Source organism: Pleurodeles waltl, chromosome 1_1 (genome assembly GCF_031143425.1).
Source record: "Pleurodeles waltl isolate 20211129_DDA chromosome 1_1, aPleWal1.hap1.20221129, whole genome shotgun sequence".
NCBI lineage: Eukaryota > Metazoa > Chordata > Amphibia > Caudata > Salamandridae > Pleurodeles > Pleurodeles waltl.
In genome coordinates this window covers 810300792-810317609 of record NC_090436.1, presented here as the reverse complement: position 1 = coordinate 810317609, position 16818 = coordinate 810300792, and the positions used below count along the sequence as shown (strand labels likewise).

The following is a 16818-nucleotide window of genomic DNA, read 5'->3' as shown; positions in this document are numbered from 1 at the left end:
ACCTTAGACATTGTAAGTGCAGGGTAGCCATAAGAGTATATGGTCTGGGAGTCTGTCATACACAAACTCCACAGCACCATAATGGCTACACTGAAAACTGGGAAGTTTGGTATCAAACTTCTCAGCACAATAAATGCACACTGATGCCAGTGTACATTTTATTGTGAAATACACCCTAGAGGGCATCTTAGAGATGCCCCCTGAAAACATACCCGACGTCCAGTGTGGGCTGACTAGTTTTACCAGCCTGCCACACACCAGACATGTTGCTGGCCACATGGGGAGAGTGCCTTTATCACTCTGTGGCTAGTAACAAAGCCTGTACTGGGTGGAGGTGCTTCTCACCTCCCCCTGCAGGAAGTGTAACACCTGGCGGTGAGCCTCAAAGGCTCACTCCCGTTGTTACAGCGCCCCAGGGCACTCCAGCTAGTGGAGATGCCTGCCCCCTCTGGCCACGGCCCCACTTTTGGCGGCAAGGCTGGAGGAGATAATGAGAAAAACAAGGAGGAGTCACTGGCCAGTCAGGACAACCCCTAAGGTGTCCTGAGCTGAGGTGACTCTGACTTTTAGAAATCCTCCATCTTGCAGATGGAGGATTCCCCCAATAGGATTAGGGATGTGCCCGCTCCCCTCAGGGAGGAGGTACAAAGAGGGTGTAGCCACCCTCAGGGCTAGTAGTCATTGGCTACTAACCCCCCAGACCTAAACACACCCCTAAATTGAGTATTTAGGGGCTGCCAGAACCTAGCAAGATAGATTCCTGCAACCTTAAGACGAAGAAGGACTGCTGACCTGAAAGCCCTGCAGAGAAGACGGAGACACTAACTGCTTTGGCCCCAGCCCTACCGGCCTGTCTCCCCACTTCAAGAAAAACTGCAACAGCGACGCGTTCCACAGGGTCCAGCGACCTCTGAAGCCTCAGAGGACTACCCTGCATCTAAAAGGACTAAGAACTCCTGAGGACAGCGGCTCTGCTCCAAAGAAGAAACAACTTTGCAACAAAGAAACAACTTTAAAAGGACTCCACGTTTCCCGCCGGAAGCGTGAGACTTTGCACTCTGCACCCGACGCCCCCGGCTCGACCTGCGGAGAAACAACACTACAGGGAGGACTCCCCGGCGACTACAACCCTGTGAGTAGCCAGAGTTGACCCCCCTGAGCCCCCCCAGCGACGCCTGCAGAGGGAATCCTGAGGCTCCCCCTGACCGCGACTGCCTGCTTCTAAGAACCCGACGCCTGGTAAAGACACTGCACCCGCAGCCCCCAGGACCTGAAGGATCCGACCGCCAATGCAGAAGCGACCCCCAGGTGGCCCTCTCCCTTGCCCAGGTGGTGGCTACCCCGAGGAGCTCCCCCCCCCTTGCCTGCCTGCTTCGCTGAAGAGACTCCTGGGTCTCCCATTGAACTCCATTGCAAACCCGATGCCTGTTTGCACTCTGCACTCGGCCGCCCCGTGCCGCTGAGGGTATACTTTTTTTGCTGACTTGTGTCCCCCCCGGTGCCCTATAAAACCCCCCTGGTCTGCCCTCCGAAGACGCGGGTACCTACCTGCTGGCAGACTGGAACCGGGGCACCCCCTTCTCCATTGAAGCCTATGTGTTTTGGGCACCACTTTGACCTCTGCACCTGACCGGCCCTGAGCTGCTGGTGTGGTAACTTTGGGGTTGCCCTGAACCCCCAACGGTGGGCTACCTTGGACCCAACTTCGAACCATGTAGGTGGTTTACTTACCTGCAACAATAACAAACACTTACCTCCCCCAGGAACTGTTGAAATTTGCACTGTCTAGTTTGAAAATAGCTTATTGCCATTTTTGTGAAAACTGTACATGCTATTTTGCTGATTCAAAGTTCCTAAGTTACCTAAGTGAAATACCTTTCATTTGAAGTATTACTTGTAAATCTTGAACCTGTGGTTCTTAATATAAACTAAGAAAATATATTTTTCTATATAAAAACCTATTGGCCTGGAATTGTCTTTGAGTGTGTTCCTCATTTATTGCCTGTGTGTGTACAACAAATGCTTAACACTACCCTCTGATAAGCCTACTGCTAAACCACACTACCACAAAATAGAGCATTAGAATTATCTCTTTTTGCCACTATCCTACCTATAAGGGGAACCCTTGTACTCTGTGCATGCTATTTCTTACTTTGAAATAGTACATACAGAGCCAACTTCCTACATTGGTGGATCAGCGGTGGGGTACAAGACTTTGCATTTGCTGGACTACTCAGCCAATACCTGATCACACGACTAAATTCAAGAAGTTGTCATTAGAAACTGATTTTTGAAATTTTAGCTATTTTTCTAAATTTTTAAAAGTCCTACTAGGGCCTTGTGTTAGTCCCTGTTAGCATTTCTTTTAGAGTTTAAATGTTTTGTAAAAGTTTGAATTAAGTTCTAGAGATAGTTTTAGATTCTTAAAAAGTATTCCAACTTTAGAAACATAATGTCTGCTGCAGAAGAGATAGTGATAGAACTCAACCTCACCCCTTACCTGCATCTTAGGATTTCAGAGTTAAGGTCTCTCTGCAAAATCAAAAAGATAAAGACTGGTTCAAACCCTACCAAGGTACAGCTCCAGGAGCTCTTGGCAGAGTTTGCTAAAAATAACCCCTCTGATGATACCTTCCCAGAGGGGGAAGCTAGTCATGTGGAGGATTTCCCACCTCCAGTCCTAGATAGGGAACCCAGGGTTTCTCAAACCATGTCTCCACAAGTGATAGTCAGAGATGTTGCTTCTCTCACAGGAGAGTCCAACAGCTCTGCAAGCATTGAGGGCAGCCTCAATGAAGATGACCTCCTGTTAGCCAGGATGGTCAAAAGATTTGCTTTGGAAAGACAGATCCTAGCCATAGTGTAGAAAGGGAAAGACAAGAGATGGGCCTAGGTCCCATCAATGGTGGCAGCAACATAAATAGGGTCAGAGATTCTCCTGACATGTTGAAAATCCCTAAAGGGATTGTAACTAAATATGAAGATGGTGATGACATCGCCAAATGGTTCACAGTTTTTGAGAGGGCTTGTGCAACCAGAAAAGTAAACAGATCTCACTGGGGTGCTCTCCTTTGGGAAATGTTCACTGGAAAGTGTAGGAATAGACTCCTCACACTCTCTGGAAAAGATGCAGAATCCTTTGACCTCATGAAGGCTACCCTGATTGAGGGCTTTGGATTCTCAACTGAGGAGTACAGGATTAGGTTCAGGGGGGCTCAAAAATCCTCGAGCCAAACCTGGGTTGATTTTGTTGACTACTCAGTTAAAACACTGGATGGTTGGATTCATGGCAGTGTTGTAAATGATTATGATGGGCTGTACAATTTATTTGTGAAGGAACACCTGTTAAGTAATTGTTTCAATGATAAACTGCATCAGCATCTGGTAGACCTAGGACCAATTTCTCCCCAAGAATTGGGAAAGAAGGCGGATAATTGGGTCAAGACTAGGGTGACCAAGACTTCCACTGGGGGTGACCAAAAGAAAGGGGTCACAAAGACTCCCCAGGGGAAAAGTATTGAGACACCCAAGGGAAAAAGTAAAGAGTCTTCTACAGGGCCACAAAAACGTGCTCAGGAGGGAGGGTCCAAAGCCTCTTCACAATCCAATTTTGGGTACAAGGGTAAAAACTTTGATCCCAAAAAGGCCTGGTGTCGTAGCTGTAATCAGCAGGGACACCAAACTGGAGACAAGGCCTGTCCCAAGAAAGGTTCCACTTCAAACTCTACTCCAGCTAACACTAAAATAGCCAGTCTCCAGGTGGGATCAACAGTGTGCCCAGAGCAAATCAGGGTTCACACTGAAGCTACATTAGTCTCTGAGGGTGGGGTGGACTTAGCCACACTGGCTGCCTGCCCCCCTAATATGCAAAAATACAGGCAGCAACTCTTAATTAATGGGACAAGTGTAGAAGGCCTTAGGTATACAGGTTCCAGTGTCACCATGGTGACAGAGAAACTGGTTTCCCCTGGTCAATATCTGGCTGGACAAACTTATCCAGTCACCAACGCTGACAATCAGACTAAAGTACATCCCATGGCTATGGTAACTTTAGAGTGGGGAGGGGTCAATGGCATGAAAACAGGTGGTGGTCTCCTCAAATATCCCTGTAGACTGTTTGCTTGGAAATGACCTGGAGTCCTCAGCAGGGGCTGAGGTAGAACTCAAAACCCATGCAGCCATGCTGGGTATCCCTGAACTGGTGTGTGTCAAGACAAGGGCACAGTGCAAGGCTCAGGGTGAAAAAGTGGTTTTGGAGCCTGGAAAAAGGGCCCGACCCTCCAAGAGAAAAGGAAAGAAGACTGGGGAACCAGCTTCAACACAACAAGAGAAAGAGAACCTCTCTTCCCAGGAAGAAGTTCTGCCCTCTGAGGGAACTGAGCCCATGGAGTTAGAACCTTATCAGGTTGAGCTCCTAAGCCCAGGGGGACCGACAAGGGAACAGTTGTGTAAGGGGAAGAAACATGTCCCTCTCTTGAAGGCCTTAGGCAGCAAGCTGCTGAAGAGTCCAAAGGAAAAATCACTGGAACACATAAAGTCTATTGGGAAGATGGACTCCTCTACACTGAGGCAAGAGATCCCAAACCTGGTGCCACTAGGAGAGTGGTAGTGCCTCAGGAGTTTAGGGAGTTCATTCTAACCTTAGCTCATGATATTCCACTTGCTGGGCATTTGGGTCAAACCAAGACTTGGGAAAGGTTAGTTAACCATTTCTATTGGCCCAACATGTGCCAGAAGATAAAGGAGTTTTGTGTCGCCTGTGCCACCTGTCAAGCCAGTGGTAAGACAGGTGGCCACCCAAAGGCCCCCCTCATTCCACTTCCAGTGGTGGGGCTCCCCTTTGAAAGAGTGGGTGTGGACATAGTGGCTCCACTTGAACCTTCCACAGCCTCAGGAAACCAATACATACTAGTAGTAGTGGATCATGCTACTAGATACCCTGAAGCAATTCCCCTTAGGTCCACTACTGCCCCTGCAGTAGCTAAAGCACTCATTGGTATTTTTACCAGAGTGGGATTTCCTAAGGAGGTGGTGTCTGACAGGGGTACCCACTTCATGTCAGCATACCTGAAGCATATGTGGAATGAGTGTGGGGTGACTTACAAATTCACCACACCATACCATCCACAAACCAATGGTCTTGTAGAAAGGTTTAACAAGACATTGAAAGGCATGATCATTGATGGAGTGATCTATTCAGACACCCTCTCTGGCCAACAGCAATATGACTGTAGGAAGGTCTTACAACAGTTTGCTGAGCTCTTTTCCCTAACCCCTGGTCAGACACATCTGTGTACCCATGATGTGGACACAGGAGACAGCATGGCCTGTCAAAAACAAAATTTTCAGACAGTCTGACCAAGTTAAGGAAAGCATCAAAGTGGAAGTCCACAAGATGCTGGAATTGGGAGTCATTGATTTGGTTTAAAGAATGCCCCTGCCACCTTCCAAAGGTTGGTGAATCAAGTCCTTGCTGGCTTGGAGTCCTTTAGTGCAGCTTATCTTGACTATATTGCTGTCTTTAGCTCCAGCTGGCAGGATCACCTAGTCCACCTGAAGAAGGTTTTGAAGGCCCTGAAAGCAGCAGGCCTCCCTATCAAGGCATCTAAATGTCAGATAGGGCAGGGAACGGTGGTTTACTTGGGACACCTTGTAGGTGGAGGCCAAGTTCAGCCACTCCAGCCCAAGATCAAGACTATTCTGGACTGGGCAGCTCCAAAAACCCAGACTCAAGTCAGGGCATTCCTTTGCTTGACTGGGTACTACAGGAGGTTTGTGAAGGGATATGGATCAATAGTGACACCCCTCACAGACCTTACCTCCAAGAAAATGCCCAAGAAGGTAAACTGGACTGTAGAATGCCAACAGGCCTTTGACACCCTGAAACAAGCTATGTGCACAGCACCAGTTCTAAAAGCTCCAGATTACTCCAGATTACTCCAATACCTCTTTGGTGCTCACTTTGTAGTTCAAACTGACCACAGACCTCTCAGATGGCTAATGCAAATGAAAGGTGAAAATCCAAAACTGTTGCGGTGGTCCATCTCCCTACAGGGAATATAATAGTGGAACACAGACCTGGGACTGCCCATGCCAATGCAGATGGCCTTTCCAGGTTCTTCCACTTAGAAAATGAAGACTCTCTTGGGAAAGGTTAGTCTCATCCTCTTTCGTTTCGGGGGGGGGGGGTTGTGTAAGGAAATGCCTCCTTGGCATGGTTCCCCCCTGACTTGTTGCCTTTGCTGATGCCAAGTTATGATTTGAAAGTGTGCTGAGGCCTGCTAACCAGGCCCCAGCACCAGTGTTCTTTCCCTAAAACTGTACTTTTGTTTCCACAATTGGCACACCCTGGCATCCAGGTTAGTCCCTTGTAAGTGGTACACCTGATACCAAGGGCCCTGATGCCAGGGAAGGTCTCTAAGGGCTGCAGCATGTGTTATGCCACCCTGGGGACCCCTCACTCAGCACAGACACACTGCTTGTCAGCTTGTGGGTGCTGGTGGGGAGAAAATGACTAAGTCGACATGGGACTCCCCTCAGGGTGCCATGCCAACCTCACACTGCCTATAGCATAGATAAGTCACCCCTCTAGCAGGCCTTACAGCCCTAAGGCAGGGTGCACTATACCGTAGGTGAGGGCATAGGTGCATGAGCACTATGCCCCTACAGTGTCTAAGCAAAACCTTAGACATTGTAAGTGCAGGGTAGCCATAAGAGTATATGGTCTGGGAGTCTGTCATACACGAACTCCACAGCACCGTAATGGCTACACTGAAAACTGGGAAGATTGGTATTAAACTCCTCAGCACAATAAATGCACACTGATGCCAGTGTACATTTTATTGTGAAATACACCCCAGAGGGCATCTTAGAGATGCCCCCTGAAAACATACCCGACGCCCAGTGTGGGCTGACTAGTTTTACCAGCCTGCCACACACTAGGCATGTTGCTGGCCACATGGGGAGAGTGCCTTTGTCACTCTGTGGCTAGTAACAAAGCCTGTACTGGGTGGAGGTGCTTCTCACCTCCCCCTGCAGGAACTGTAACACCTGGCGGTGAGCCTCAAAGGCTCACCCCCTTTGTTACAGCACCCCAGGGCACTCCAGCTAGTGGAGATGCCCAGCCACGGCCCCACTTTTGGCCGCAAGGCCAGAGGAGATAATGAGGAAAACAAGGAGTCGTCACTGGCCAGTCAGGACAACCCCTAAGGTGTCCTGAGCTGAGGTGACCCCTGCCTTTATGCTCATGCACATATGCCCTCACCTGTGGTATAATGCACCCTGCCTTAGGGCTGTAAGGCCTGCTAGAGGGGTGACTTACCTATACCACAGGCAGTGTGAGGTGGGCATGGCACTCTGAGGAGAGTGCCATGTCGACTTAGTCATTTTCTCCTCACCAGCACACACAAGCTGTGAGGCAGTGTGCACGTGCTGAGTGAGGGGTCCCCAGGGTGGCATAAGACATGCTGCAGCCCTTAAGAGACCTTCCCTGGCATCAGGGCCCTTGTTACCAGGGGTACCATTTACAAGGGACTTATCTGTGTGCCAGGGCTGTGCCGATTCTGGGAACAAAGGTACAGTTTAGGGAAAGAACACTGATGATGGGGCCTGGTTAGCAGGGTCCCAGCACACTTTCAATCATAACTGGCATCAACAAAAGGCAAAAAGTCAGGGGGTAACCATGCCAAGGAGGCATTTCCTTACAATATTCATTCAGAAGGTGAAGTGGACCCTCCATTTTATTTTCCTCCATGTTGGATGACAGGAAAATAGCCAATGAGGTTTAGGGTAGTGACCCTTCCCACAAGAAGCGGTCACTGTAATGGGTGTAGCCACCCAAGGGTAAGTGTCCCATTGGACACTACCAGGTTCCCCCTAAAACACCCACTAAATTCAGTAGTTAGTGGGCTCCCCAGACCATGAAAGCAGATTCATCAGGAAGAAAAGAAGATAGCACCAAAGAACCCGACAGCACGAGAACAGAGGACCTACTGCACTATAGGAGGCTTTAAGACCCCTGCTTGCTCTACCAGAGTCCCGACAATCGGCACTGCAGAGGAGCTGCAGAGGAGCTGAACACTAGACCGACCTCAAAAGCCCCCGAGGACCTCCAGACTTTGCAAATAGCCCGAGATATCCCTCCTGAGTGGAAGCGCACCACTCAAGAAGCAATAGAAACCGGCAAACCAATGAGGGTCACTTCACCGACTGGCCGATATCTCTGCAACAAGAAGTCGCAGCCCTAGACACCAGGGATATATTTTTTTTTATGTTTACTTTATATATATATATATATATATATATATATATATATATATATATATATATATATATATATATAGTGGTCCCTTACGCAAGGGTCGTTCCCCTGGGGGGCAAATTTATTTTAGGCCATTTCTGCCCCCCTTGGAGGCAGAAACCACTAGGCACCAGGGATTTTGTTTTTGCGTCAATTTGACGCAAATGGAGCAATCCCTTAGGGAAGGGTCACTCCCCTGGAGGGGAGGGGGATTTATTTCAGGCCATTTCTGCTCACCTTGGGTGCAGAGGACCCTATTTCCATTAGGCCGATCTGCTCCGGGGAGGGGGGGCAGAAACCACTTAGGAACCAGGGATTGGTGTGTGTGTTTTGTTTGGGGGGGGCAGCTCCTTAGGCAAGGGTCACACCCCATGGGGCACATTACTGTTAGCCATATCTGCCCCCAAGGGGGGCAGAAAGCCCACCAGAGACCAGGGAAGATTTTTTAATAAAATAAGAGGGTGAGGGTATGGCCATACCCCCACCCCAAATAAATGGGGCCAAAGTTGTTCTGCCCACTAGTGGGCAGATGGGGCAATTACCCCTGATCCACACCCTGGGGGCAGAAAGTCTACTAGATGTCGGGGAATTAAAAAAAATAGTGGGGTGGTGGCTGCCAATCAGTATGGGCCTGGTTATGCCCCCACCCCAACTGAAGGGGGTAACAGTCTTTCAGCTCTCCACCACACACTAATACATCTTATCCCACGGCAAGCAAGAGGCCATTTGATAATTTTGGGTTTTTGTTTTAAATTTGGGCCATCAGAGCTTGGTTAACTCTCAAAATCGTCCCACTTGGAATGGTGAGGGCTGCACTTTTTGGACTTTGGGACGCTGCCATGTAGAAAAATCCACAAGACCTAGTCATATCTAAAAAGTAAACATCTGGGTGATTCCAGGGTGGTGTGCTTCAAATGCACCACGCACCATTTTCTTACCCACAATGCCCTGCAAACCTCCAACTTTGCTGGAAATCACAAATGTTTCCATATTTTTGTGATGGAACCTTCTGGAATCTGCAGGAATCCACAAAATTCCTACCACCCTGCATTGTCTCATCTATACCAATAAAAATTCTGCTGCACTTGTCAGCCTAAAAATGATTTTTTTCTTCAAACTGCCCTGTTTGACTCGCTTTGGTTTCCCCTCACTTTTGACATGTTTGTGGCTCTTCCCTGTCACAGGCACTTGGCCCAACTACACATGTGAGGTATGATTTTTACCGGAAGACTGAGGGGAATGTTGGGTGGAAGGAAATGTGTCCCTGTGCGGTGATCCCACACAGAAATGTGGGAAAAATTTGATTTTTTTTTGTGTGCTAAATTTGAGGTTTGCTCAGGATTCTGGGTAAGAAAACATTGGGGGATCCTTGCAAGTCACTACTCCCTGGACTCCCTCGGGTGTCGAGTTTTCAGAAATGTCTGGGTTTGGTAGGTTTCCCTAGATGGCTGCTGAGCCCAGGACCAAAAACTGGACATACCCCGCCCCAAGACACACACACAACCAAAAAAATAGGGAGTATTGTATTTGATAATTTTGATGTGTCCAGATAGTGTTTTGGGGCATTTCTTTTCGCGGGCACTTGGCCTACCCACAGTAGTGAGGTACCATTTTTATCGAGAACCTTGGGGGAACGCTGGGTGGAAGGAAATTTGTGGTTCCTCTCAGATTCCAGAACTTTCTGTCACTGAAATGTGAGGAAAAAGTATTTTTTTGGGCCAAATGTTGAGGTTTGCAAAGGATTGTGGGTAACAGAACCTAGTGAAAGCCCCACAAGTCACCCCATCTTGGATTCTCCTAGGTGTCTAGTTTTAAAAAATGTGCAGGTTTGGTGGGCTTCCCTAGGTGCTGGCTGAGCTAGAAGCCAAAATCTACAGCTAGGCACTTTGCAAAAAACACGTCAGATTTCAGTCTAAAAATATGATGTGTCCATGTTGCGTTTCCTGTTGCGAGCATTAGGCCTACCCACGCAAGTGAGGTACCATTTTTATCGGGAGACTTGGGGGAACACAAAATAGCAAAACAAGTGTTCTTGCCCCTTGTCTTTCTCAACATTTCTTCCTTCCAAATGTAAGACAGTGTGTTTAAAAGGCGTATATTTGAGAAATGCCCTGTAATTCACATGCTAGCATGGGCACCCCAAAATTCAGAGATGTGCAAATAACCACTGCTTCTCAACACCTTATCTTGTGCCCATTTCGGAAATACAACGGTTTTCTTGATACGTATTTTTCACTCTTTATATTTCAGCAAATGAATTGCTGTATACTCAGTAGAAAATGAAAACCCATTGCAAGGTGCAGCTGATTTATCGGCTCTGGGTACCTAGAGTTCTTGATGAACCTACAAGCCCTATATATCCCCGCAACCAGAAGAGTCCAGTAGATGTAATGGTCTATTGATTTAGAAATTCTGACTTCGCAGGAAAAAGTTATAGAGTAAAACGTGAAGAAAAATGGCTTTTTGTTGTTGTTTTTTTTACCTCAATTTCAATATTTTGTTTATTTCAGCTGTTAATTTCTGTAGGAAACCGTTGCAAGATCTACACAAATTACCCCTTGCTGAATTCAGAATTGTGTCTACTTTTTAGAAATGTTTAGCTGTCTGGGATCCAGCATTGGTTTCACACCCATTTCTGTCATTAACTGGAAGGAGGCTGAAAGCACAAACAAATAGGAAAAATGGGGTATGCCCCAGTTAAGTGCAAAAATTGTGTTGAAAAGTGGGGTTTTCTGAGTCAAGTCTGCCTGTTCCTGGAAGCTGGTGATTTTAGCACTGCAAACCCTTTGTTTATGCAATTTTCAGGAGAAAAACCACAAGCCTTCTTCTGCAGCATTTGTTTGAAAAAACGAGATTTTCGCTGTATTTTGGCTAATTTCTTTGTCTCCTTCAGGGAAACCCACAAAGTCTGGGTACCTATAGAATCCCTAGTATGTTGGAAAAAAAGGACGCAGATTTGGCGTGGGTAGCTTATGTGAACAAACAGTTATGAGAGCCTAAGCGCAAACTGCTCCAAATAGCCAAAAAAAGGCCAGGCGTCTGAGGGGAAAAGGCCTTGCAGCAAAGGGGTTAAAGGAAAACGGGATGCGTTTGAAAATGAAAAATTAAAAGTTTTATTTTTATTTTTTAAGAGTAGGCAATGGTCCTTGGGACCATTGCCTGCACTTAAAAAACGTTTTTGCATGCATTCACAATGGGGAAGAGGTCGCTTGGGGACCCCTTCCTCTTTGCAAATGGGTTACCACCGATTTGAAATTGCTGGTAACTGCGATTATTTTGCAACCGCTTTCACGTTCACAAAACAATCATACATACCTCTGCGATTCGGTACTAGGAAGGGATGCCCTTGACACTCCCCTTCCTAATACCGAATCGGTATGTAGTCGCAAATCCAATTTGCGATTTGGTAACAAGTTACTGAATCGCAAATTGGACTTGTTACATACCAAAATGCATTTTTGCAATCGCACAAATGTTTGATACATCTGCCACTTAATTTATTAAAACTTTGAAAAATCATAACTCAAAATGTACTTAACTTACCTTAACCATCTTGGTCTTAACAATTATATAAAAATCTGTAGTATTTTTATAAATTTGGTCTCAAGTTATTCATTGAGTGCGTGTGGATGCATGATTGATACTGTAAGTGCAACAAATACTTAGCACATCCCCTGGATTAGTCTAACTGCTCGACCAGCTGCCTCAAAAAGTGGAGAATTAGGTGATCTGATTTTTGCCTCTCAAAACCAACATGTGGTTGCCTGGACCCCCTACACAATGTGCCTAGTTTTGCACACTAAATAGAGTGCCAGCCTCCTACAACTTGAGGATGTATTTTGCACTAAAAAAAACAGCTCTAAATGCAGCAGAACACAAATAAAGTGCATATGCAACCACTTGTGCTGGCTAAATTGGTGCTTGTGGTAGGATTTTTCCCCACAAATTACTCTTAATTACAGAGGCAGATGTAATTATCGGTAATTTTGTGTTAAACGCATAATTACTGAAATTACTCTGATTACTCCGACATCATCAAGATTCTGTCCAGACCTACTGAAGACCTGGCTTTTCGAACAAGCCCTCTAGGGCTGGCCTCATTCACTGGCTATGGTATGCATAAATACCTTTGTGTGATTAGCGCGCAATAAAAACACCAATACTATAACAATTTTTGAGGTGAGTAGCCATCAGATGAGTAAGTTACTTACCTACGATAACCATCTTTCTGGTGGATACTCTTATCTACCTGCAAGATTCCTTACCAACATGCCCTCCTTCCCTTCAAGGGAGTAGTCTTGTATGTTTAATAATGGTCCATGTCAGTTTTCATTCTTGTCCATCCCGTCGGCCTCACCTTAGGCATGAGAAAAAATAATAACTGCCATTAGAGCATCGGGCTAGCACCATATATGACTCTGCCCCATCAGTTCCAAGGTGGTATCGGAGTCAAGCTGGAACCTTTGCAACTCTTGCCAGAGCAAAATTGCCATTTCAGCTTTTATCATTCTTCCTGATAGATACTTTAAAATTCTACAGACACCCCATTGATCTCTCGTCCCCCCTCTTCTGAGTTTAGTTGTTTTTCGGTAAGATTTATTCTGTTAATGTTGCAGATTTCTTTACTGGTCCCATTAGGTCCGGCATAAATTAGTGTAATTAATGCCACCCATGTGTATGAAGCCACAGTGAAGTTTCTCAGACATTTTCCGGCAGCAGTTAAGCCCATTATTGAAAAATCTTCCTGATCCAGTCTGCCACTAGGGGATAATTCTAAAACGTTTATGCGGCAGCCACCGCAAGTCTCAAGCAGGGAAGTTGGGGGAGGAGGGGACGGGGATGGGGGAAGTAATAAATACATTTTAAAAATTACCTGTCCCACCGCCGGCCGCCTCACTCCTCTTCTCTCTTGATGGTGTCCCAGCACATACATAGCATGAGAGGGGCACCGGGATTGGTCTGAGCGGCTTGGTCTACTGCTCAAACAATGTATGGGAGTCTGTGCTGTTTCTCCAACTCAAATGTGCAACACAACAGGGTTGGAAAAACCTATGACAGCCAACCAAACTGACATGCACACTTAAGTATACTCCACTCCTCCTCCTCCCCCTCCCATGGCCCAGCCCTGCCCCTCACTGCACATGCTGACTCTAAGCCAGTGGGGCGACGCTCTTTTATCATTGTGGAGAAGCCGCCTCTGATATGATAATCTATCAGAAAGAATGGTAGTGAGTGCAAGTAAAGTGTTTATCTAAAGAATATGTTTTCCTGACGATTTCACTCCTTGAGAAGATTGCCTCAGCGGCAAAATGTCCAGGCGAAACGTCAGAAGTTCCAGTCTCTCACAGTGGCGGCCACCGCAAATCTCAAAGGGAGGTGTGGAGAGGGAAACGGGGAGGGGGGCGGTGGAAGTAGTCAAAAAATAATTTTTAAAACAAAACTTACCTTTTCCTGTTACCTCGCTCCTGGAAAACTGTCACAGGCTCCCCCACGCAACCCTGGCACTGCTCTCATGCTATATTTAGCATGAGAGGAGTGCCAGGATTGGTTTGAGAGGCTTGTTCTGCCACTCAGACACTGAGGGGGAGTCTGTGCAGTTTCTCCAACTCACTGTGCAACATAGCTGGTTTGGAGAAACCTAAGTGTACATGTCAGTTTGGCCGGCCTGAGATGGCCAGCCGAACTGACATGCGCACTTAGTGCACTCACTTCACTCCACTCCTCCTCCTACCCTTCAAGGCTCAGCCAGCAGCTGAAAAATAAAAGGATCACAAAACATTGTTTTATTTTGCAGCTGCTGGCTCCTAGCCAGGGGGGGCGACGCCCCTTCGCCATTGTAAAGGAGCTGCTAGTGGTCTCTCAATCATTCCAGGGGTGGGTCATGGATTAGGGTAGCTTCAAGTCTATAAAAGAAATCTCATCATCTAATAAATAGCTAATATATTTAGATTACCCCAATCGCCGGAGTTTATTATTTGGTCAGCATTTTTTGCATATTATTGTCCTTTAACTCTTGAATTAGTAACTAAATGGTTCTATAATATGAAAGGCTGGAATCAAATGGAAGTGGGGTGGACATTTTGGATCAGTGCTGGTATTTGGAAACACAGTCCTGTACTGTTTAAGATATTGCAGCCCCACCTAGAGGTGGCTGTGCCTTACTTAGGTTCCATTATGAAAAAACTGCCCACTTATGAGTTTGTGCTGCACTCAGATACCATTGCCTTACTCTTACACATCTCTGTTGCTTTTCTTTAATTTGCATGAATCTTTTTGGTTGTTTCTTTCTTGAAGGTACAGACAGGAATAGCAAATGATTTGACCTATTTGTTTGTTTTCCTTCCAGGACCAGTCAGACATAACCGGAAGTGATGACGAATAACCAAGCCAGAATCTGTTTTTCTTGACAGATTATGTTAAGGATCTCGTTACACATCCACTGATTAACTTTTTGTCACATACATGGGAAATGGTTCCGTATTTTCATCATCTACCATCCATACATAACCTGCTTTCTAGGATAGAACATCAGAACGACATATGATGCGATGTAAGAGAACTGAAACCCTTTGTGACATTTAGTGAACAAGCGGGCCTACTTAGGAAATAGAAAAAGAAGTTTTGATGGGAAATGTGATTAATAGTATATTTCTATGAGCCAAAATAAGCCTGGAAATGGTTTTGTTGTTCCTGGTTTCTATCACCTTTTAAGATGCGGTAACCTGCGTCACAATGTTCAAAATCGAATCTTTTTTAGGAAGGCCGACCAGAAAAAGCTATTTAAAGCCACTGGTTATTTTATTTTTCATCAGGCGATTTATGAGAGTTTTTTGTTGTTGCTGTTAAGTATTGTTTTTTATGCTGTGGTACATATATGCAACTTTGTTTAATAGCTGATCAATGTACAGTAGATAGGTAGCCTTCCCACCCCTCGCTGACTTTTCCAACACACCCTTCCCCTGCCTACGTCCCCTTCACTCCCAGTTGTGCCTGTTTCTCTGCACATTAATATGTTCAATACTTTAAGATCCACAACAATAAGGGCGTGCTTTTGAGCTTTATCAAATTTGTTTAGTTGTTAACTGCTTATAAATATTATTTTTACTTTTGCTGTTAAATGGGAAATAAAACAACGTTGGGTTGGAAACGGTATTGAAAGATGCAATCTACACAGTGTAATGGATAGCTTCTTTTTTCGAACTGATCTCCTTTGTTACCAGTGTGGATAATCACCTTTTCCCTAAAGTGTACTTAATCTTTGCTTTCTTTGCACAATGTCTTTGGTTGCAAGTCATAAGCCTGAGGCGAATAAAATTCCAGTAATTTTGAAGAATCCGGTGTGCGTCTTTTTCCTTATAAAGAAATGATTGTCCTTCGTCTGTTTTTCAGGAACCAAGGCCTACCAAAAGCAAAACAAAACCAATGAGCCCTTGGAATTTGCACCATTAGGTAGAAAGACTGCTCACTATTGAATACTCATTCTTATGTAGCAGCCTTTGGAATATAGTAGACCACTGTTTCTTCTTTTGAGGGCATTGGTCCTCATCCAAAATCTGAAGCTTCAGTTAGAGTGATGATTTGGCCAGTCACCCACTTCCAGTCAAACCAGCTCTTACCCTCCATACAAATAATGACAAGCTTGATTTCTTTACTCATTTGCTATGATCTTTTAGAAGGTATCCATCACATTCACTATTGTTGATTGAAACATATTCTCTGCTATCTCCACCCCAAACTTGTGCATCTTCTCAAAGGTGGTAGACCCTGGAGTGCTCTCTGTTTACTTTACGTAAGCCATATTATTTCTTTCCTAATTTACAGGTGAGAGTAAGTGTAGGAAGTTGGCTCTGTATATACTATCTCAAAGTAAGAGATAGCGTGCACAGAGTCCAAGGGTTCCCCTTAGAAGTAAAATAGTGGCAAAATAAGATAATTCTAATGCTCTATTTCATGGTAGTGTGGTGGAGCAGTAGGCTTATCAGAGGGTAGTGTTAAGTATTTGTTGTGCACACATAGGCAATAAATGAGGAACACACACTCAGACTTACCTCTAGGCCAATAGTTTTTATATAGAACAATATATTTTTTTAATTTATTTTTAGAACCACAAGTTCAAGATTTGTAGTAAATACATAAAATGCAAGGTACTCCACACAGGTAAGTTAGGAACTTTGAATTAGAGCAATAACATATACAATTTGTGTTAAAATGGCAATAAGCTATTTTAAAAGTAGACACAGTGCACAAATCAACAGTTCCTGGGGGAGGTAATTATTGGTTAGATTGTGAGGTAAGTAAGCCACTTACAAGTCTCAGTTCCTGGGCATAGGCAGCCCACGATTGGGGGTTCAAGGCAACCCCAAAGTTACCACACCAGCAGCTCAGGGCCGGTAAGGTGCAGAGGTCAAAGAGGTGCCCAAAACACATAGGCGCCTATGGAGAACTGGGGTGCTCCGGTTCCAGTCTGCCAGCAGGTAAGTACCTGCGTCCTCAGGGGGCAGACCAGGGGGGGTTTGTAG

The 16818-nt window shown here is 45.7% G+C and overlaps 1 protein-coding gene across 5 annotated transcripts in view; it reads left to right on the top strand.

Annotated features, from left to right (window-relative positions):
* The window catches only part of SMARCA2 (SWI/SNF related BAF chromatin remodeling complex subunit ATPase 2), a 1363970-nt gene extending 1348338 nt beyond the window's left edge, over nt 1-15632 (top strand). For all 5 annotated transcript variants that reach the window (XM_069228509.1, XM_069228519.1, XM_069228497.1 and 2 more), the window contains one exon: nt 14646-15632. In XM_069228509.1, the coding sequence (XP_069084610.1) occupies nt 14646-14681 (36 nt within the window). In that variant the 3' untranslated portion in view covers nt 14682-15632. The remainder of the gene's footprint in view (nt 1-14645) is intronic.
* Nucleotides 15633-16818: the final 1186 nt, after the last annotated feature.